This window comes from Nerophis lumbriciformis, linkage group LG16 (assembly GCF_033978685.3).
Source record: "Nerophis lumbriciformis linkage group LG16, RoL_Nlum_v2.1, whole genome shotgun sequence".
Classification (NCBI taxonomy): Eukaryota; Metazoa; Chordata; class Actinopteri; order Syngnathiformes; family Syngnathidae; genus Nerophis; species Nerophis lumbriciformis.
The window spans coordinates 13429222-13454268 of NC_084563.2; the positions used below are offsets into that span (position 1 = coordinate 13429222).

Below are 25047 nucleotides of genomic sequence, written 5' to 3' on the forward strand. Positions count from 1 at the left end.
AAATAAAAAAATGAAAATAAAAAACTTGACAGCAGTTTTTCAAAAAATTTAAATAAAAAATGATCGACGCCATGTTTGTTTACATTGAGCTTAGGGGAAGTTTACGACAGGTCGCTTACAGCACGGCACATAGGAGAAAAGGAGCGCTTGATTTGTTCACCTTAACCCACCTGCAGCACAGTACAGGGTAATCTAGCTTTATCCTTGCGGTTTTTTTTTGTTTGTTTTTTAAACCTGAGCTGTTTTTAATGTTATTACATTTATTGATATGATGTTATAGTTCCTCACATTTGATAATTTTCTGTCCGATATTCATCGTGCACCCCTAACTTGGATTTTTCCGTTTTATTATGATTTTATATTGACCGAAGTATTGTTTATGATTCGGAGCTGTGAGTCAACTAACCTGCAGCTATCGATTACTTTAGCAATCAAATAATCCAACAAGTAATTTAGTATTTTAGTAATTTATCAATTAAATTGCTTGATTAATCGAGTAATCGGATAAAACACACTTTGTAGCCTCAATGCGTATTTTTAGGAAAATAGTTTAAATCAGGGGTGTCAAACTTATTTTCATTGAGGGCCACATTGCAGTTATGGATGCCCTCAGAGGGCCGCTTTTAACAATGAGTAATATATGAATATACATGTTTATATATAATGCATTAAAGATTTTTTTTTTTACATAAGCTGCAAAAAATATTTATTTTTTTTACATAAGCTGCAAAAAAAATATTACAATTTTACTTCAAAAACTGGCAGCTAAGTCACCAGAATTTTACAGTAAAAGCAATATGTTTTTTACAGCATATAAAAAAATAGAATAAATGGAGTGGAATGGAAAAACAATACCACCGTTTTTAGCGGTAAAATTCAAGCAACAGAGCTGCCAGTTTTTACCGTAAAATCTTGTTGTTTTACTGTTTTTTTTGTTTCTTTTTTAATGTTTTAGTGTCTTACTGTATATGGAAAAAAACAGTAACAAAGTTGACTTTTCGGTAAAAAAAAATCCTCAAGTCGGCGGAATTTGACCGTAAAATCTATTGTCAATTTTACAGTCTACAATTTGATTGATAATTTGTTTTGAAATCATAAGTCAAGCAGATATTTAAGTACATTACTTATCTTTATTTTGACAAAAAAAACATTTTTGGAATACATGATAATATATTTTGATTTTGATAATATTGAATTTTAAAAGATATGCAATTGCATGCAGTACATGATTTTTAATGTCAAACGGGAAAGAACAAATATATTTAGTAAAAAAAGATTAAGCATTTTATTAACGCATGTTATTTCCAGGCTTTCGCGGACCACATAAAATGTTTTTGGCCCCCGGGCCTTGAGTTTGTTATTCTATAACCTTAATTTTTTTTCTAGTAAATGCACATTATCAACATTAAAATTGCACTTTTCATATATGTGCACTAATAAAAATTAAAAAAAAATAACTCAAAAACTTATTTGATGCTCGTCATCACACAGATCACAGCACCCACACGCCACCGCTCTCATGTTTGCTCTATTGCAGTGGCAGGCACTCCCTGCCGTCCAAATGCTATAAATTTTTATTAGTTACACTCATTAAACGATTCAATCGAGGCAACAGAATATAATTCAAACCTTTTTTCTAATTGAATTAATCGACGCAGCCATAATATACAGTGCTGTTTTATAGACACCGGTAAATTAAGAAGGTCATCCTGTCGTCATTCCGCCCACAATGGCTGAAGAAACCAACTTAATCCTGCGATGCTACTCTTTAAACTTATTTTGCACCGAACAGGAAGCCACGGTGTGCACAATTTAATGCGGGCGTAACTAGACCGTACTTATATGGTGGCTTAGCGATAAAGAGAAAGTTGACAATACGCACACTGCTCTTGTGGTGCTCAAATTTTATGGCGCAAAACACCTTGTCAAGCGTGCACTGTTAAGTAATCAAAAAAATGACAGCTTGATTAATCGGTCGTTGTGGGGTTGCGCGATATTGACGATCTGCAATACAAAATATAGAAATTTAGAGCTTTAAATACGATTGATAATGCATCTTGCTGTAGCATCCAAACTGTGTCCCGCAAATTTTGACGGCGAAAAGCTAACAAAGGCGTCAACACAATGTAGCGCACTCGCTAGTGGCTAAAGTTCCTCCACAGTGCATCCTTGCCTCTATGGAAGCAAGTATTATTATCACTGGAGAATTGGAGGACAAGGAATAGCTAAACTTGCTGCACTACACAATGTAGGAGGAAACAAAAGAGCAGAAATATGCTCTCACGTCACATAGCTTGACCATATACTAATACTAGGTATTTGGTATCGCTACTATCCGTCCTTGTATCGATCCTCCCACCCTTGTTTACATTCAAGAGCTCTAGCTTAGCAGTCAGCGTGGCTTATTGTATCCTCCTACAGTGTGTAGTGTAGCATGTTTAGCTATCCCTCATCCTCCAGTGATAGTAGGCAAACATAAAAGTGGAGCTAACCGCTAAGCTAGGGCTCTTGAATGTAAACATGGGTGGGCGGATCGATAAAAATATGGACAGTAACGATACCAACTATAGTATCAGTATAGGGTTGATATTACAATGATTAGATCCATATTTTCTATCATACCAAACTTGTTTTTTGTCATTATTTGTATTGTTTACAAAGTCAGGAAATAAGAGTCAATATCCGTTTTTGTTTGTTTGTTTAGCCCTGCGATGAGGTGGCGACTTGTCCAGGGTGTACCCCGCCTTCCGCCCGATTGTAGCTGAGATAGGCTCCAGCGCCCCCCGCGACCCAAAGGGAATAAGCGGTAGAAAATGGATGGGTTTGTTTGTTTATTATTTTACATTATTTACTTTATGTTGTATGTAAAGAAAAAAAAAGGAAATAAAGAAATAACTAATATTAATTGATAGTGTTACACCGGTATCCTGTGTTTTTTGCAGATTATATTTGTGATTAAAAAAAAAATTATCATTTGATGATTCTGAAAATTTTAACATTAAGTATTGCTATGGCGAATATTGCCCCTGTACCTACTTTGTATTGGATCGATACACAAATCTGTAGTATCGCCCAAAACTAATGTAAGTAGGGATGTCCGATAATGGCTTTTTGCCGATATCCGATATTGTCCAACTCTTTAATTACCGATACCGATATCAACCGATACCGATATCAACCAATATATACAGTCGTGGAATTAACACATTATTATGCCTAATTTGGACAACCAGGTATGGTGAAGATAAGGTACTTATTTTTAAATTAATAAAATAAAAAAAGATAAATAAATTAAAAACATTTTCTTGACTAAAAAAGAAAGTAAAACAATATAAAAACAGTTACATAGAAACTAGTAATTAATGAAAATGAGTAAAATTAACTGTTAAAGGTTAGTACTATTAGTGGACCAGCAGCACGCACAATCATGTGTGCTTACGGACTGTATCCCTTGCAGACTGTATTGATATATATTGATATATAATGTAGGAACCAGAATATTAATAACAGAAAGAAACAACCCTTTTGTGTGAATGAGTGTAAATGGGGGAGGGAGGTTTTTTGGGTTGGTGCACTAATTGTAAGTGTATCTTGTGTTTTTTATGTTGATTTAATTAAAAAAAAAATATTATGTCCGATATTATCGGACATCTCTAAATGTAAGGTATTGAAACAACAGAAGAACACCTTAGATTCCAGACAACAAGCTGCAACTTTTTCCTATGTTTTGAACCCCGTGGCTTATAAAACGGTGCGGCTAATTTTGAGATTTTCTTTTTTCGCTGACAGCCATGATGCAAATAGTTTAAAACAAGAAACGAGCAAAAACACTGATAAGGTGTTTTATTGTTTGTGCTATGGCACTATCTTTTGGAAAAATTTGCTTAATGCAGGTGCGACCGTCCTTCCATTTAATCCTTTCAACCGGAAGAAGAAGTGCCGTTCCGTCTTCTAGTCATCCATAGCGTTCCTACTCGTATGGATTCTCCATTCATCACTCCAAGCGACGCTTGTAATGTTTACAATATAACTAAAACAATTCTTACATACTAAACTGTCCCATGTGTGAGGTCCGTATGAGTGTTTTCATTCATATTTGTACCTGCTATCGTAATGTAATGAAGCTTGCGTCGTTAGCCTTAGCTAATATGCTAACATATTTACGAGTGTCTGTGTTAGTATTATTAACTTTCAACATTATTTTTGTATTGTTTCACAAAGTCCTCAGTGAATTCACCAAAACGTCACCGTGGAGTTACTGAATCTGTTTAACTGACTGGAGAGCTAGCTTTCACAGCTCGTGGGTCCATGACGATGACTTCTGTTTTGTGTGATCAGCCGTTTTACTGCCGTGTTACAGACACCGTTTGGAAACAATTAAGATATATAAATAAACATTTAAAGAATATTACTGTGTAAATAGCTCATTTCACAACGTATATATCTGCGGCTAATATATAGAAAAATATTTTATCCCTAAAACTCAGTGGGTGCGGCTTATATAGTCTATAGTCCGGAAAATGGGGTAAGTGCTTATTACATTTGAACTAAAAATGTAGGTAGAAACATGTCAAGTGACCAGATATAAACAGTATATTCGTAAGTACCGATAATAATAATAGTTTTGAGAAAATAAAATGACTGAAATAACACAATATGTTACAGCATACTTTAGCAGCCAAATTCGGAGCCTTTGCAACTCGTTTTGAAATAGTTTTACAATATAACTGAAACAATTCTTAAATTACTAAACCGTCCCATGTGTGATGTTTGTAGGAGTGTTTTCATGCATATTTGTACATGCTATCGTAATGTAATGAAGCTCGTGTTGTTAGCCTTAGCTAATATGCTAACATGTTTACGAGTGTCTGCGTTAGTATTATTAACTTACAATGGCATTCTTTTTGTATTGTTTCGTAAATTCCTCAGTAAATTCACCAAAACGTCACCGTGGAGTTATTAGTAACAGCTCGTGGGTCCATGAGGATGACTTTTGTTTTGTTTGATCAGCCGTTTTACTGCCGTGTTACAGACACCGATTGGAAAGAATTAAGTTAATTTAATGATAATATAATAAATAAACAATTTACAGAATATTACAGTGTAAATAACTCATTTCACAACGTATATATCTGCAGCTAATATATAGAAAAATATTTTCTCCCTAAAATTCAGTGGGTGCGGCTTATATAGTATACAGTCCGGAAAATGGGGTACCGTATTTTTCGGAGTATAAGTCGCACCGGAGTATAAGTCGCACCTGCCGAAAATGCATAATAAAGAACAAAAAAACATATATAAATCACACTGGAGCCCGGCCAAACTATGAAAAAAACTGCGACTTATAGGTCGAAAAATACGGTAAGTGCTTATTACATTTGAACAAAAATGTAGGTAGAAACATGTCAAGTAACCAGATATAAACAGTGTATTCGTAAGTACCGATAATAATAATAGTTTTGAGAAAACAAAATGACTGGAATATAAACCTTTGCAATTCGTTTTGAAATAGTGCTAATAGTGCATGGTCAAAAGTTTACATACACTTGTAAAGAACATAATGTCATGGCTGTCTTGAGTTTCCAATAATTTCTACAACTCTTATTTTTTTGTGATAGAGTGATTGGAGCACATACTTGTTGGTCACAAAAAACATTCATGAAGTTTGGTTCTTTTATGAATTTATTATGGGTCTACTGAAAATGTGACCAAATCTACAGCTCCATTTTTGTTTCATCTGACGACAGAATTTTCCTCCAGAAAGTCTTATCTTTGTCCATGTGATGTCAGATGAAACAAAAATTTAGCTGTTTGGCCACAATACCCAGCAATATGTTTGGAGGAGAAAAGGTGAGGTCTTTAATCCCAGGAACACCATCCTTACCGTCAAGCATGGTGGTGGTAGTATTATGCTCTGGGCCTGTTTTGCTGCCAATGGAACTGGTGCTTTACAGAGAGTAAATGGGACAATGAAAAAGGAGGATTACCTCCAAATTCTTCAGGACAACATAAAATCATCAGTCCGGAGGTTGGGTCTTGGGCGCAGTTGGGTGTTCCAACAGGACAATGACCCCAAACACATGGCAAAAGTGGTAAAGGAATGTCTAAATCAGGCTAGAATTAAGGTTTTGCAATGGACTCCTGACTTAAACGTGTGGACAATGCTGAAGAAACAAGTCCATGTCAGAAAACCAACACATTTGGCTGAACTGCACCAATTTTGTCAAGAGGAGTGGTCAAAAATTCAAGCGGAAGCTTGTGGATGGCTACCAAAAGCGCCTTATTGCAGTGAAACTTGCCAAGGGACCAAATATTAACATTGCTGTATGTATACCTTTGACCCAGCACATTTGCTCACATTATCAGTAGACCCATAATAAATTCATAAAAGAACCAAACATCATAAGTGTTTTTTGTGACCAACAAGTATGTGCTCCAATCACTCTATCACAAAAAAATAAGAGTTGTAGAAAATATTGGAAACTCAACACAGCCTTGACATTAAGTTCTTTACAAGTGTATGTAAACTTTTGACCACGACTGTATATGCAATATATTGTGATTCATAGCTTAATTGAAAAAGGCTGCAATATATATAGCAATATAGATTTTAGGCCTTCCTCATTGCACATACATCAGCAGATATGTCTGCATGCAATAAGCGTTCAACTAAATTGAAAAGTAGATATTTAGTACAATGTTCTAGTAGTAGTAGTAGTAGTAGTAGTAGTAGTAGCTCTTACCCCTAAAACCGCCATGCGTGGGCTGTGGATGTGGCAGCGTCCACGTCTCTTCCCGCGGGTGTGCAGCCAACGGCCTTAGCTCAGCATCATGGACAGCCTCTCATCAGAGCCTAGACACAAGAGATATGAACACTTAATCAAGGCTTACCCTGGACAATAAAATCAACAATTTTAAAAATTAAAAAAAAAAAAATCTTGGGTTTTCCGGGAATTCTCTCTTTTCTATTCCACTACTTCCACCCTTTGTTTTCCCAAATACTTCTCACACATTTTTTAACCCATTTCAACCAGACCACCATCAAAACATTCCACTTATTCATAACTTTTAAGAAAAATGTTACCGGTAGTAATAGCCTTGCAATCAAATATTGTGTTACTTGATGCATATTAACTAGGGATGTCCGATAATATCGGACTGCCGATATTATCGGCCGATAAATGCTTTAAAATGTGATATCGGAAATTATCGGGATCGGTTTAAAAAAGTTAAATGTATGACTTTTTAAAACGCAGCTGTACGGAGTGGTACACGGACGTAGGGAGAAGTACAGAGCGGCAATAAACCTTAAAGGCACTGCCTTTGCGTGCCGGTCCAATCACATAATATCTACGGCTTTTCACACACACAAGTGAATGCCAAGCATACTTGGTCAACAGCCATACAGGTCACACAGAGGGTGGCCGTATAAACAACTTTAACACTGTTACAAATATGCGAACCCACACCAAACAAGAATGACAAACACATTTCGGGAGAACATCCGCACCGTAACACAACACAAACACAACAGAACAAATACCCAGAACCCCTTGCAGCACTAACTCTTCCGGGATGCTACAATATACACCCCCCGCTACCCCCTACCCTCCACCTCAACCTCCTCATGCTCTCTCAGGGAGAGCATGTCCCAAATTCCAAGCTGCTGTTTTGAGACATGTTAAAAAAAAATAATGCACTTTGTGACTTCAATAATAAATATGGCAGTGCCATGTTGGCATTTTTTTCCATAACTTGAGTTGATTTATTTTGGAAAACCTTGTTACATTGTTTAATGCATCCAGCGGGCCATCACAACAAAATTAGGCATAATAATGTGTTAATTCCACGACTGTATGTATCGGTATCGGTTAATATCGGAATCAGTAATTAAGAGTTGGACAATATCGAAATATCGGATATCGGCAAAAAAGCCATTATCGGACATCTCTAGTTGTTTGTGTGCCATGTTGTTCCAGACCACAGCAATCATTACCTAGCTTGCCAAAGATTGTAATAAATCTATTAAAAGAAGACAGCGTGCCGTTTCCTTTAACTTGGACACACATATTTATATGTTTGGCCATTAAAAGCCAGTAATTTCCAGGAGTTATCTCACCTTCTGAGTAGCCTCTGATTTACATTTCAACATATCTGTCAACAAAGATTTGCTTCAGCCTGCGACACATAGTCATTTTGATAGTAGGCTATTATAGCTAATATAGACACTTACATCATGTGTTGCCTTCATTATAAGATTACGTACGGCTTTTAATTTTTTGCGGCTCCAGACAGATTTGTTTTTTGTATTTTTTGTCCAATAGGGCTCTTTCAACGTTTTGGGTTGCCTACCCCTGTCTTAAGGCATACAAAACTGAAGTGTAGTGTAGTGCAGCAAGACACTTGCCTCCTCCCCAAAATGCTTTGCCCTGGTTTTTGCTTGCAGGCAGAGCACAAAATGAATGAATGAAGCGTTCCTACGCAGAAATGGTTCGCTCACGGAGGCACCTTTTGCTCGACGTAGAAGTTAGCAAATCGAAAGGTTTGCAAATAAAGGGGTTCGAGGTTCCACCGTGTTGGCGACAAGCTGACAAAAAGAGCAGCGAGTAAGCCTACGCCCCCTCAGCCTCTGCCTGGCAGGCAGGAAAGTCGACCAACTGCCTCATATCAGGTTTATCCTGTAAATTTTCTTCATCTTGTTCCATTTTCACACATCTCTGGAAGAGTTCCAGGGAGCCACTAGGGCGGCGTTAAAGGGGAACATTATCACCAGACCTATGTAAGCGTCAATATATACCTTGATGTTGCAGAAAAAAGACCATATATTTTTTTAACCGATTTCCGAACTCTAAGCGTGACGTCACATCGGGAAGCAATCCGCCATTTTCTCAAACACCGAGTCAAATCAGCTCTGTTATTTTCCATTTTTTCGGCTGTTTTCCGTACCTTGGAGACATCATGCCTCGTCGGTGTGTTGTCGGAGGGTGTAACAACACGAACAGGGACGGATTCAAGTTGCACCAGTGGCCCAAAGATGCGAAAGTGACAAGAAATTAGACGTTTGTTCCGCACACTTTACCGACGAAAGCTATGCTACGACAAGAGATGGCAAGAATGTGTGGATATCCTGCGACACTCAAAGAAGATGCATTTCCAACGATAAAGTCAAAGAAATCTTCCGCCAGACCCCCATTGAATCTGCCGGAGTGTGTGAGCAATTCAGGGACAAAGGGCCTCGGTAGCACGGCAAGCAATGGCGGCAGTTTGTTCCCGCAGACGAGCGAGCTAAACCCCCTGGATGTCTTGGCTCACACCGTCCCTTTTGCCACCGAAGATGATCAAGAGAAGAATATCGACCCTAGCTTCCCTGGCCTGCTGACATCAACTCCAAAACTGGACAGATCAGCTTTCAGGAAAAGAGCGCGGATGAGGGTATGTCTACAGAATATATTAATTGATGAAAATTGGGCTGTCTGCACTCTCAAAGTGCATGTTGTTGCCAAATGTATTTCATATGCTGTAAACCTAGTTCATAGTTGTTAGTTTCCTTTAATGCCAAACAAACACATACCAATCGTTGGTTAGAAGGCGATCGCCCAATTCGTCCTCGCTTTCTCCCGTGTCGTTTTCGGCGGTTTCGCTTGCATACGGTTCAAACCGATATGGCTCAATAGCTTCAGTTTCTTCTTCAATTTCGTTTTCGCTACCTGCCTCCACACTACAACCATCCGTTTCAATACATGCGTAATCTGTTGAATCGCTTAAGCCGCTGAAATCCGAGTCTGAATCCGAGCTAATGTCGCTATAGCTTGCTGTTCTATGCGCCATGTTTGTTTGTGTTGCCATCACTATGTGACGTCACAGGAAAATGGACGGGTGTATATAACGATGGTTAAAATCAGGCACTTTGAAGCTTTTTTTTAGGGATATTGCGTGATGGGTAAAATTTTGAAAAAAACTTCGAAAAATAAAATAAGCCACTGGGAACTGATTTTTAATGGTTTTAACCCTTCTGAAATTGTGATAATGTTCCCCTTTAAAGAGCCGTGGGTTTCTGACCCCTGGTCTAGTAGTTGCAGGTACAGTACGACAATAAGGAGTCAAACTGTTTTAGCAGGCACACACACACACACGTGCGCACAAACACACACTCAAACACGCTTGGGTGTCACAAAGAGCTCCTGTTGGCTCGCCTCCGGCCATTGGAGTGTTTGGCCTTAGTGTCGTTTGGCGTCCAGCTGGAGACACAGACACTGAAAGCCTGTATGGTCGGCGCGGGCGAGGGGAGGAGGAGAGGCTTCTTCTTCTTACGGCTTGGCTTCCCAAACACACACACACACACACACACACTCATGCCCCGAGTGTAACTATTCACACATTAGCGTTTGTGAATGTACACAGCTCGCCAAAGGTTGGTCACACACTCAACACAACTATTGTCTGGTCCTAATTCTGTGTGAAGGCTTTTCCGTCCTGCAGCCCAGGGCTTCAAGCCACCGGAGAGAGGCCTCAAATAATAGCAAGGCGCCAAGACGCGCGTTTGAGTCTGTGACACCTACAGCGAGATTCTTTACCGTAAACAACTCGGCGCACAATAAACACACATGCTGGCATTAGCTCGATGACGTGCTATCTGCACTGGGCTGCATTTTGACCTCCGGTAAAATGTGTCTTATTACCGCAATACGTACATAAAATTGGTACAAAATGCGGCTGCTAGACTTTTAACAAGAACAAGAAAGTTTGAACGACCATTGTGTGTGTGGACAAGGATAAGGTTAGGTGGGATTTACCCTGGATAACCGTAGCCTTAGGGCTGGGTACCTTTCACAACATCTAACAATGAGCTGATAATGACAACTGTTCTGTCCAGTTGTTATATCTTGTTTTCTTACCCCTCTGAGTCTCATTTGCATGTATTACATAGTAAACTATGCACGCAGATGTAACTATGCTGTTTTGCCTAAGCAGAAAGTAGTCTTTGCCATAACGCTAAATGTGCCAGTTTAGTCTTATATTGAGCCCTAAAAAGCGTTTATACTGTCAGTATAGGTCTGGGGTTAGCAACCCACGGCTCTAGTGGCTCCCTGGACCTCTTTCAGAGATGTGTGAAAATGGAAAAAGATTAAGAAAAAAAATTTTTTTTTGTTTTAATATATTTTCTGTAGGAGAACAAACATGACAAAAACCTCCCTAATTGTTAGAAATCCCACTGTTTAATACGAAACATGCTTCACTGATGAGAGTATTTGGCAAGCACTGTTTTGCCCTACTAATTTCAGCGATCCTTGAACTCATCGTAGTTTGTTTACATGTACAGCTTTCTCCCATGCTGCCCCAGAAAAACGGGTTTTTATGACACTCCTTCTTTGTCTCATTTTTGTCCATTAATATCGACACGTCCCTAGAATTTATCAAATACTGTTTTTGTCCCATTTATCATATCATAATATCATAACCATCACGTTTTTATAAAAGTGAATTACTCCCTAATTGTTCTTGTTATTTTAATGTGCAATTAGGGCCGGGGCAGTACATATTGTGATTGAAATGTAATTGATATCAATTAGTGTTGTCCCGATCCCAATATTTTGGTACTGGTACCAAAATGTATTTCGATACTTTTCGGTACTTTGATACTTTTCTAAATAAAATGGACCACAAAAAAATTGCATTATTGGCTTGATTTGAACAAAATATGTTAGGGTACATTAAACATATGTTTCTTATTGCAAGTGTGTCCTTAAATAAAATAGTGAACATACAAGACAACTTGTCTTTTTGGTAGTAATTAAACAAACAAAGGCTCCTAATTAGTCTGCTGACATATGCAGTAACATATTGTGTCAATTTCCATTCTATTATTTTGTCAACATTATTAAGGACAAGTGGTATAAAATGACTAATTAATCTATTTGTTCATTTACTGTTAATATCTGCTTACTTTCTCTTTCAACATGTTCTATCTACACCCATCCATCCATCCATCCAACCATTTTCTTCCGCTTATCCGAGGTCGGGTCGCGGGGGCAGCAGCCTAAGCAGAGAAGCCCAGACTTCCCTCTCCCCAGCCACTTCGTCCAGCTCCACCGAGGGGATCCCGAGGCATTCCCAGGTCAGCCGGGAGACATAGTCTTCCCAACGTGTCCTGGCTCTTTCCCATGGCCTCCTACCGGTCGGACGTGCCCTAAACACCTCCCTAGGGAGGCGTTCGGGTGGCATCCTGAGCAGATGCTCGAACCACCTCATCTGGCTCCTCTCAATGTGGAGGAGCAGCAGCTTTACTCTGAGTTCCTCCCGGATGGCAGAGCTTCTCACCCTATCTCTAAAGGAGAGACCCGCCACCCGGCGGAGGAAACTCATTTTGGCCGCTTGTACCCGTGATCTTGTCCTTTTGGTCATAACCCAAAGCTCATGACCATAGGTGAGGATGGGAACGTAGATCGACCGGTAAATTGAGAGCTTTGCCTTCCGGCTCAGCTGCTTCTTCACCACAACGGGTCGATACAGTGTCCGCATTACTGAAGACGCCGCACCGATCCGCCTGTCCATCTCACGATCCACACTTCCCTCACTCGTGAACAAGACTCCGAGGTACTTGAACTCCTCCACTTGGGGCAAGATCTCTTCCCCAACCTGGAGATGGCACTCCACCCTTTCCCGGGCGAGAACCATGGACTCGGACTTGGAGGTGCTGATTCCCATCCCAGTCGCTTCACACTCGGCTGCGAACCGATCCAGTGAGAGCTGAAGATCCTGGCCAGTTGAAGCCATCAGGACCACATCATCAGGAATAAATAGCTCTCCGATTAGTGTCCGGGAGCAGGTGAGCGTCCCGAACACTAAACAGAGGCAGATGAAAATTATCAGCACCCATGACAACCAAGAAACACAAACCCAGGGGTGCTGAAACAGAACTAAGGGAGTCTTAAACTAAAACAAAACATGATCCGGGCAACGGATCATCACAATTTCCTTTCCTTTTTGCTTTGACAGCTGAGGGGATTATAATCAGAGGAAGGCTCCATTTTAAATAAATATGTTTACCGTATTTTTCGGACTATAAGTCGCTCCGGAATATAAATCGCATCGGCCGAAAATGCATAATAAAGAAGGAAAAAACATATATAAGTTGCACTGGAGTATAAGTCGCATTTTTTGGGAAATTTATTTGATAAAACCCAACACCAAGAATAGACATTTGATAGGCAATTTAAAATAAATAAAGAATAGTGAACAACATCATCATCATCAACTTTATTTATAAAGCACATTTAAAATTGACCACAGGGGTAGCCAAAGTGCTGTACAATGAGCAGGTTAAAAGATAAAACGAGTACCGAGCAAACACAACACAACACAAACAGAACACAATAAAAAAAAAAAAAAATAATTAAAATAGAATTAATAAAAACATAAAAACATAAAAACAGGATCACAGCAGGTGTATTATGGGGCGCCATTGCAGGATGGATATCACTCAGTGTTAAAAGCCATGGAATAAAAGTATGTTTTTAAGAGAGATTTAAAAACAGGAAGAGAGGAGGCTTGTCTAACACTCAGGGGTAGGTCGTTCCAGAGCTTGGGAGCAGCAACGGCGAAAGCTCTGTCACCTCTAAGCTTCAGCCTTGTGTCAGGGACCGTCAACAGCAGCTGATCGGCTGATCTTAAGGATCGGGTGGGGCAGTAAGGCTGAAGGAGGTCGGAGAGATAGGTTGGCGCGAGGTTGTTTAGACATTTAAAAACAAATAAAAGGAGTTTAAAATGTATTCGGTAACGCACAGGGAGCCAGTGAAGGGACGCTAAAATAGGGGTGATGTGCTCACGTCTGCGGGTCTGTGTTAGCAGACGAGCAGCAGAGTTCTGCACGAGCTGCAGGCGGGCGAGGGAGGCCTGGCTAATGCCAACATACAGGGCATTACAGTAATCAAGACGAGTCGAGATAAAAGCGTGGATTAATTTCTCAAGATCATGTCTTGATAGAAGCGGTTTCACTTTCGCTATTTGGCGTAATTGATAAAAGCTTTTTTGAACGACGCTGCTGATTTGTTTTTCGAATTTAAAATCTGAGTCAAACTTTATCCCCAGGTTTGTGACAGAGTCGCTGAGATACGGGGTCAGAGTGCCGAGGTCAACGTTGGGGGAGGGAGAGCGACTTGGACCGAACAACATAACTTCTGTTTTGTCTTCATTTAGGCTCAGGAAGTTAGCTGAAAGCCAGACTTTGATGTCGTGCAGGCAGTCAATAAGACGTTGAACCGTGTTATTTTGTGCCATGGGAAAATAAATCTGGCAATCATCGGCATAAAAATGAAATGCAATACTGTACTTCCTAAAAATAGAACCAAGGGGGAGAAGGTAAAGCGCAAATAAAATTGGGGCAAGGATTGAGCCCTGGGGGACCCCATGTGGTAAAGGAGCTGTGGACGACATAAAACTGTCTACTTTTACACAAAAACTCCTGTCGGTTAGGTACGACCGGAACCAGTTGAGGGCGGCGCCCTTAATGCCCACACAGTTCTCAAGACGAGTGATTAAGGTGGCGTGGTCGACGGTGTCGAACGCAGCAGACAGATCTAAAAGCACCAGGACAACATATTTACCAGAATCAGTGGACAGGAGGATATCGTTAAAAACTTTTAGAAGCGCTGACTCTGTGCTGTGGAGGGCTTTAAAACAACAGGCTGAATAAGTGTACGTTATATGAGGCATAAATAACCAACTGGTATGTTAACGTAACATATTATGGTAAGAGTCATTCAAATAACTATAACATATAGAACATGCTATACGTTTACCAAACAATCTGTCACTCCTAATCGCTAAATCCCATGAAATCTTATACGTCTAGTCTCTTACGTGAATGAGCTAAATAATATTATTTGATATTTTACTGTAATGTGTTAATAATTTCACACATAAGTCGCTCCTGAGTATAAGTCGCACCCCCAGCCAAACTATGAAAAAAAACTGCGATTTATAGTCTGAAAAATACGGTACTATTTAATCCTTCTGATCCATAGGTCATAAAAAGATATTAATAATTGTCAAAATTGACCGATATAAAAGCCTTATATTGTGATATATTAACAAAGCATATGAATTTTAGTTCAAAACGACAAACCCCGTTTCCATATGAGTTGGGAAATTGTGTTAGATATAAATATAAACGGAATACAATGATTTGCAAATCATTTTCAGTTAAATGTACTACAAAGACAACATATTTGATGTTCAAACTGATAAACTTCTTTTTTTTTTGCAAATAATCATTAACTTTAGAATTTGATGCCAGCAACACGTGACAAAGAAGTTGGGAAAGGTGGCAATAAATACTGATAAAGTTGAGGAATGCTCATCAAACACTTATTTGGAACATCCCACAGGTGAACAGGCAAATTGGGAATAGGTGGGTGCCATGATTGGGTATAAAAGTAGATTCCATGAAATGCTCAGTCATTCACAAACAAGGATGGGACGAGGGTCACCACTTTGTCAACAAATGCGTGAGCAAATTGTTGAACAGTTTAAGAAAAACCTTTCTCAACCAGCTATTGCAAGGAATTTAGGGATTTCACCATCTACGGTCCGTAATATCATCAAAGTGTTCAGAGAATCTGGAGAAATCACTGCACATAAGCAGCTAAGCCCGTGACCTTCGATCCCTCAGGCTGTACTGCATCAACAAGCGACATCATTGTGTAAAGGATATCACCACATGAGCTCAGGAACACTTCAGAAACCCACTGTCAGTAACTACAGTTGGTCGCTACATCTGTAAGTGCAAGTTAAAACTCTCCTATGCAAGGCGAAAACCGTTTATCAACAACACCCAGAAACGCCGTCGGCTTCGCTGGGCCTGAGCTCATCTAAGATGGACTGATACAAAGTGGAAAAGTGTTCTGTGGTCTGACGAGTCTACATTTCAAATTGTTTTTGGAAACTGTGGACGTCGTGTCCTCCGGACCAAAGAGGAAAAGAACCATCCGGATTGTTATAGGCGCAAAGTTGAAAAGCCAGCATCTGTGATGGTATGGGGGTGTATTAGTGCCCAAGACATGGGTAACTTACACATCTGTGAAGGCGCCATTAATGCTGAAAGGTACATACAGGTTTTGGAGCAACATATGTTGCCATCCAAGCAACGTTACCATGGACGCCCCTGCTTATTTCAGCAAGACAATGCCAAGCCACGTGTTACATCAACGTGGCTTCATAGTAAAAGAGTGCGGGTACTAGACTGGCCTGCCTGTAGTCCAGACCTGTCTCCCATTGAAAATGTGTGGCGCATTATGAAGCCTAAAATACCACAACAGAGACCCCCGGACTGTTGAACAACTGAAGCTGTACATCAAGCAAGAATGGGAAAGAATTCCACCTAAGAAGCTTAAAAAATGTGTCTCCTCAGTTCCCAAACGTTTACAGAGTGTTGTTAAAAGGAAAGGCCACGTAACACAGTGGCGAACATGCCCTTTCCCAAATACTTTGGCACATGTTGCAGCCATGAAATTCTAAGTTAATTATTATTTGCAAAAAATAAAAAATAAAGTTTATGAGTTTGAACATCCAATATCTTGTCTTTGTAGTGCATTCAATTGAATATGGGTTGAAAAGGATTTGCAAATCATTGTATTCCGTTTATATTTACATCTAACACAATTTCCCAACTCATATGGAAACGGGGTTTGTAAAAAAATCCAAAGGCATCCATGCGTAAAGGTCACCGCACGCCACTGACGTACTGTAAATATATAACCATTACGCAGGCTTATCGCATAACTTGGGTTTAATAACCCAGCAAAGAGAAAGTAACTTCCTTAAAAAAGCCCCCCAGCCAGAATCCTGACAGTTTATACTCCTGCATGAAGTAGAAAGTTGTCTCCAAAGAGACGCACAAACAAACACTAAGACAACAAAGGTGTTGAGTGGGTAAACAATGTGATGTGTAGCTGGCGGAACAACACAACAGCCTGACCTTGATGATGTTAAGTCATGTCAAGCTCAGACGGGAACATCCTAATTGATGTTTTGATGAGGGTGGAATAGCAGCAGCTCTCTTCCTACTAGCTGCACATTAGCACTCATGCTAAAAGCTTCCAGATTCCCACTGGAGCTGTTCGCAGAAAAACGTACAGACTGAAAAAGGAGTGTGAGGAGCTTCAGCATGTTGATACAAACGGCCTCCTCCGACATTACAGAAGACGCACAGGTCCACACATAGACGACTAAACATTGTCTTCTGTCCATCGCTGATTGGTACCTCAGCTTTTGTACTTTCCTTTTGTTTGTATGGTTCACAAAAATATTCAACATAATTTCGCCCCGGTTCTTGATATAGTCCTGGTTATCGCATTGGCCAAACGTTACACGTGATTATTGTTATTCATCCAGGTCATCGTACTCTAAAGGTAAATCGATCGCAACTCAACTATTCAGTCATCTAATTCAGTGGTTCTCAAATGGGGGTACGCGTACCCCTGGGGGTACTTGAAGGTATGCCAAGGGGTACGTGAGATTTTTTTTAAAGATTCTAAAAAAAGCAACAATTCAAAAATCCTTTATAAATATAAATAAAAACCTATCTTTTTTTCCAAATAGTTCAAGAAAGACCACTACAAATGAGCAATATTTTGCACTGTTATACAATTTAATAAATCCAAAACTGATGACATAGTGCTGTATTTTACTTCTTTATCTCTTTTTTTCAACCAAAAATGCTTTGCTCTGATTAGGAGGTACTTGAATTAAAAAAAATGTTCACAGGGGGTACATCACTGAAAAAAGGTTGAGAACCACTGATCTAATTATCCTCTACAAGAGGGGGACTGTTTGTCTGGGCATGTCCACACTGCAAAAACTGAAATCTAAGTAAGATTAAATATCTCAAATAAAGGTTATATTTGCTTATTTTCTGTCTGATCATCAATCAATCAATCAATCAATGTTTATTTATATAGCCCTAAATCACAAGTGTCTCAAAGAGCTGCACAAGCCACAACGACATCCTCGGTACAAAGCCCACATAAGGGCAAGGAAAAACTCACCCCAGTGGGACGTCGATGTGAATGACTATGAGAAACCTTGGAGAGGACCGCATATGTGGGGGGGTTCTCACTAAGCAGATTTTATGTTAGAGTGTTTTACTTGTTTTAAGGGTTTTGGTCCTAAATTATCTCATTAAGTTATTACAGCTTGTAGCTGAGATTGTATGACCTATATTGAGTAAAACATGCTTGAAACTAGAATATCAACTGATGCAAAGCTGTGTCATCAACACTCACAAGTATAAAACTACTTTTTCAAAGTAATAACTTCTTACTTCAAGCATGAAAAAAAAAATCATATCAGTTTGTCAAGATAATGCACGAGCCTTTTAATTAATTTAAAGTAAAGTTAAAGTACCAATGATTGTCACACACACACTAGGTGTGTTGAAATTTGTGCTCTGCATTTGACCCATCCCCTTGTTCACCACCTGGGAGGTGAGGGGAGCAGTGGGTAGCAGCGGTGCCGCGCCCGGGAATCATTTTTGGTGATTTAAGCCCCAATTCCAACCCTTGATGCTGAGTGCCAAGCAGGGAGGTAATAGGTCCCATTTTTATTGTCTTTGGTATGACTCAAATAATTAAGAATATTTTTCAACATATCGAGCAAAAAGGTCTAAAAAAAAAATTCTACCAAGAAAAGTGCACTTGTTATTCGTGAGAATATACTTATTTTAAAGTATTTTTGGGTTCATAGAGGCTAGCTAATTTTACTTGTTTTGGAAAGTCTTGAGAAGCCAAATTTTCTTGTTCTATTGGCAGATAATGTTGCTTAGTTCAAGTAAAATACCCCTCATTTTTTGTATTTTTTGTTCTTGTTTTTGAACACTGACTTTTTGCAGTGCAGGGACGGACACGGACACGGACCCCTAATCATATATTGAAACATAAACATACAGCTACTTAGCAGTCCGTGTACCTTCCGTTCATTCTACTTCCAATTCTGAAACGCAAATCAAAAAATTAAATTAGGGCTGTTTTTCGATTTTTATTTTTTATGGCAGATTTTAAAACAAACAAAAAAGGGTTGATTTTCATAAAAATATTGCCATAAAATTTGATTTTGTGCTGTTTTCCTTTTATGGATTTTTATTTTTCCAGATAAACACAAAAACGCAATTCATGTTCATCCAAAATGCAAAACTGCGTGGTTATCTGTGTGAAGACAGATAGAACCGGAAGCCGTATTTTAGCTTTTCCTTTGCGTTTAGCAGGTTTTTAGCATAACGGTAACATTTTTGTTCAGCAGTTTTAAAAAAGTGTCATTAAAATGTTGTCCAACTTTTGTTTCGGAAATGAAAATAGAAAAAATGGTCCGAAATTAGTTTTTTGATTTGCATTTAAGAATTGGAAATAGAGATGTCCGTTAATGGCTTTTTTGCCAATATCCGATATTGTCCAGCTTTTAATTACCGATTCCGATATCAACCGATACCGATATATGCAGTCGTGGAACTAACACATTATTATGCCTAATTTTGTTGTGATGCCCCCCTGGATGCATTAAACAATGTAACAAGGTTTTCCAAAATAAATCAACTCAAGCTATGGAAAACAATGCCAACATGGCACTGCCATATTTATTATTGAAGTCACAAAGTGCATAATTTTTTGTAACATGCCTCAAAACAACAGCTTGGAATTTGGGACATGCTCTCCCTGAGAGAGCATGAGGAGGTTGAGGTGGGTGGGGTTGGGGGAGGGGGGGTTTCAGGGGTAGGGGGTAGCGGGGGGTGTATATTGTAGCGTCTCGGAAGAGTTAGTGCTGCAAGGGGTTCTGGGTATTTGTTCTGTTGTGTTTATGTTGTGTTACGGTGCGGATGTTCTCCCGAAATGTGTTTGTCATTCTTGTTTGATGTGGGTTCGCATATTTGTAACAGTGTTAAAGTTATTTATACGGCCACCCTCAGTGTGACCTGTATGGCTGTTGACCAAGTTTGCCTTGTATTCACTTGTGTGTGTGAAAAGCCGTAGATATTATGTGACTGGGCCGGCACGCAAAGGCAGTGCCTTTAAGGTTTATTGGCGCTCTGTACTTCTCCCTACGTCCGTGTACACGGCGGCATTTTAAAAAGTTATACATTTTACTTTTTGAAACCGATACCGATAATTTTGAAACCGATACCGATAATTTCCGATATTACATTTTAAAGCATTTATCGGGGGGAGCTCAAAGTAAAGCCGCTGCTCCTCCACATCGAGAGGAGCCAGATGAGGTGGTTCGGGCATCTGGTCAGGATGCCACCCGAACGCCTCCCTAGGAAGGTGTTTCGGGCACGTCCGACCGGTAGGAGGCCACGGGGAAGACCCAGGACACGCTGGGAAGACTATCTCTCCCAGCTGGCCTGGGAACGCCTCGGGATCCCCCGGGAGGAGCTGGACGAAGTGGCTGGGGAGAGGGAAGTCTGGGCTTCCCTGCTTAAGCTGCTGCCCCCGCGACCCGACCTCGGATAAGCGGAAGAAGATGGATGGATGGATGGATATCGGCCGATAATATCTCTAATTGGAAATATAATGAAGGGGAAGGTACACGGACCTAAAATACTGCTTCAGGTTCCATTTGTCATCACACAGACAAACACGCATTTTTGGTGAACATATATTCGATTTTTGTGTTTATCTGGAAAAATAAAAAACCATAAAAGGAAAACAGCACAAAATCCAACTTGCTGGCAATATTTTAATGAAAACCAACCCTTTTTTGTTTGTTTTAAAATCTGCCATATATAATAAAAATCGAAAAAACGGCCCTAATTTAGTTTTTTGATTTGCGTTTCAGAATGGAAATAGAATGAACGGAAGGTACACGGACCTTTCGCTCTCCAGTTCTGCTATGACGGTCATGCTGGCGACAACAACGGCGGCTTCAGATAAGACCCTGGTCGAAGCTCCAAATGATGGGATAACATGACAAGCAAGACTTGTTGGTTAAAAAACATTACATCACGTTTTTACAAAAACATTCTGTTTTTTTGTATTATAATATTCATTAATATTGTAAAAGTTATGAAGCCCATGGTACCGTGCTCTCTCGTTATGTTTTTCTTTGTTTCTTGCATTGAACAAAGAGAGCACAGTCTACCAAGTCATATTCCATATGTGTTGAACATACTCGGCCAATAAAGGTGATTCTGATCGGTCAAAATGTGCATGACAGCGGGTGAATGCGTTTGCATGTAGACAGTTACACTTTGGAAACGACACTCATGTGGATGGAGAAGAGTTTTAACAGTGGAGATGCGTTTTTTGCTTTTTTGCTACACATTTTATACACACATGTTTTCTGTTAATGTTTAGAGTCAGAGAATAAGTCCCTGAACGCAGGAGGACTTTGAGGGAAAATATGATTTCAATAGGTAGTAGATACAACTACATTGCCAAAAGTATTTGGCCACCCATCCAAATGATGAGAATCAGGTGTCCTAATCACTTGGCCACAGGTGTATAAAATCAAGCACTTAGGCATGGAGACTGTTTCTACAAACATTTGTGAAAGAATGGGCCGCTCTCAGTGATTTCCAGCGTGGAACTGTCATAGGATGCCACCTGTGCAACAAATCCAGTCGTGAAATTGCCTCGCTCCTAAATATTCCATAGTCAACTTTATTATAAGAAAAGTGAAGAGTTTGGGAACAACAGCAACTCAGCCACCAAATGGTACGCCACGTAAACTGACAGGGAGGGGTCAGCGGATGCTGACGCGCATAGTGCAAAGACTTTCTGCACAGTCAGTTGCTACAGAGCTCCAAACTTCATGTGACCTTCCAATTAGCCCACATACAGTACGCAGAGAGCTTCATGGAATGGGTTTCCATGGCTGAGCAGCAGCATCTAAGCCATGCATCACCAAGTCCAATGCAAAGTGTCGGATGCAGTGGTGTAAAGCACGTCGCCACTGGATAAATGAATCACGCTTTTCCATCTGGCAATCTCATGGACGAGTCTGGGTTTGGAGGTTGCCAGGAGAACGCTACATTTCGGACTGCATTGTTCCGAGTGTGAAATTAGGTGGAGTAGGAATTATGGTGTGGGTTTGTTTTTCAGGAGTTGGGCTTGGCCCCTTAGTTCCAGTGAAAGGAACTTTGAATGCTCCAGGATATCAAAACATGTTGGACAATTCCATGCTCCCAACCTTGTGGGAACAGTTTGGAGCGGGCCCCTTCCTCTTCCAACATGACTGTGCACCAGTGCACAAAGCAAGGTCCATAAAGACATGGATGACACAGTCTGGTGTGGATGAACTTGACTGGCCTGCACAGAGTCCTGACCTGAACCGGATAGAACACTTTTGGGATGAATTAGAACGGAGACTGAGAGCCAGGCCTTCTCCACCAACATCAGTTTGTGACCTCACCAATGCGCGTTTGGAAGAATGGTGGAAAATTCCTATTAGCACACTCCGCAACCTTGTGGACAGCCTTCCCAGAAGAGTTGAAGCTGTAATAGCTGCAAAAGGTGGACCCACATCATATTGAACCCTATGGGTTAGGAATGGGATGGCACTTCAAGTTCATATGTGAGTCAAGGCAGGAGGCCAAATACTTTTGGCAATATAGTGTAGTAGTTTTTGCTTTTGTTGAGTTATTTTGTACTATTGACTTTGTTTTGCCTAAAGAATTGTATGTAATAAAAGAGAATAAGGTAACGAGGTAAAATATTGGGCCTGATATTGGTAAGGCTTCGATAACAATAAATACATTTAAAAATGACAGTTAATACATGTGATCGATGTCGGCATATCTCACTCGTGGATGATCGGAATCGGCAGCACAAATCCATTTATCGGAACATACCGAGCCTCAATACATTGAAACTTTTGCTGCAATTTTTAGAGGAAAAAATTGGGGTACACAATAAATATCTGATAGATGTGAAAATCTATGACATCGTAACAATAAATACAGTAATACAAAAATTCCATCCATCCATCCATCCATTTTCTACCGTTTGTCCCGTTCGGGGTCGCGAGGGTTGCTGGAGCCTATCTCAGCTGCACATGGGCGGAAGGCGGGGTACACCCTGGACAAGTCGCCACCTCATCAAAGGGCCAACACAGATAGACAATAATACAAAAATTGCCCACATAAATGATAATACCAATAAAAAACGCTCAAATGAGGCGAGATTACCCCGTACTGTGCTGTAGGTAGGTTAGGGTGAGCCAATCAAGCGCTTGTAAAGTTACCAACTTTATGGTAAAGAAACATGCCGTCGATAGGGATGTAACGATAAACGGTATTAATGATAACAGCAGTAAAACTCTCAACGGTAAGTTTTACAGTTTTAAATTAAACGGAAAATCGTGATTGATAGCCGCATTTAAATAAACTACATCGGTATCTTAAATGCCAACATGAAAACAAGAAGCATTAACAACTTTCTCCATTAGGAAACGACATACCCCAATCTGAAGTTGTATAAACACATTTCCGTCTGAGAAACTAAGATGTTTAATTGTGTACATTGAACCTACAAGCTGTGCTCTCTTAGTGATCGTTCTATACTCAGAGGAATTAGATTAGATTAGATTAGTTTATTTCAAAGGGGACAATGCAATTTCATAAAACACATGACTACACATGGCTAAAAAAGCCAGAATTAGCCAGAAGGCTAGTTTTCATCTGTAGTCCCCTGACCATTAAGTAAAAAAGCAGTAAAATTACAATTTAAAAGAAAAAGAAAAGAAAGAGAGAAAAAGAAAAAAAGTACACAAAATATATATATATATATATATATATATATATATATATATATATATATATATATATATATATACACACATACAATATGATTTAAAAAAAATACAACATCACAACATAACATTTTAATAATAAAATAGAATAATAAAACAAGTGTTTTTACGGTGCGTTTAAGGACCGCTGCACAGAGTAGGATGGCACAATGCCTGCCAGAACAATTATATCAGTAAAGCATAAGAAACACAAAAATGCAAAACAGTGGGCTTTTTTTTTTGAACTAGGTCTATTTATTTTACTTAAAAAATCAAAAAGATTTCAGTGTGTACTTTTGTCAACACATTCAACAATACCGCGATGATAACCGTGATAATTATGGCCATAATAACTGTAATGTGAAATTTCTATATCGTTACATAGAGACTACATCTTCACTGTTTCAGAGTAAGACGGACTATTTGCTCCAAATGTTCTGCAAACATTCCGCGGGGAGGGAAACAACATCACGCTTAAACACATCAAACCTTCTCAACCACCCAGAATGCCAGCATTGCTGCCACACTAAACGGTATGGGTCTTGAAAAGCATGAATAATAATATTATCATGCATCTCTAAAAGAAAATTGCTTCACAGTCAGACATTTCGTGCCCCAACAATTACAAAAAAAGCCCGCAACACCCTGCAGGGCTGATCATTAGTTTCATCATAGTGCAACTTATGAGACCACCCAGCCGGTGAACACTTTGTCTTCCTGACATCACGCACTAACGAGACGCTGAGCACACCGTCATCCTCCGTGTCAACACCGTGTACTTTGTCTTGCTGCTGTGGGCACAACACCTTGCAACACATCATCAATAACAACTGAAATACTGCATGGGTTGTTGTTCTAAACCGACTGGCGCTCCGTCTTACACGTCCACAGAGTCCCCAGTCCATCCGAAGTCTTCATTCTTAGCAAGACATTGTGGACACTTTTGTGAGAACATTTTGGAGAAGGCCCCTTTCTGTTCCCAGTGAACAAAGTCCGTTTCAAGGGGTTTAGGATAGGCTACACTTTTTTATTATCCCACAATTGTTTTATTATGGTAAGTTTTAGAGATGTCCGATAATATCGGACTGCCGATATTATCGGCCTATAAATGCTTTAAAATGTGATATTGGAAATTATCGGTATCGGTTTCAAAAAGTAAAATGTATGACTTTTTAAGACGCCGCTGTACGGAGTGGTACACGGACGTAGGGAGAAGTACAGAGCGCCAATAAACCTTTTAGGCACTGCCTTTGCGTGCCGGCCCAATCACAT

General features: G+C 39.7%; 1 protein-coding gene across 2 annotated transcripts in view; it reads right to left on the reverse strand.

Moving 5' to 3' along the window:
* LOC133617004 (polycomb group RING finger protein 3) overlaps positions 1-25047 on the reverse strand; it is a 122191-nt gene that overhangs the window by 55942 nt on the left and 41202 nt on the right. For both annotated transcript variants that reach the window (XR_012050887.1, XM_061976645.1), the window contains exon 2: positions 6744-6853. Coding sequence is in view for 1 of the 2 variants with exons in the window: in XM_061976645.1 (XP_061832629.1) it covers positions 6744-6758 (15 nt within the window). In the remaining variant the exon portion in view is untranslated. The remainder of the gene's footprint in view (positions 1-6743; positions 6854-25047) is intronic.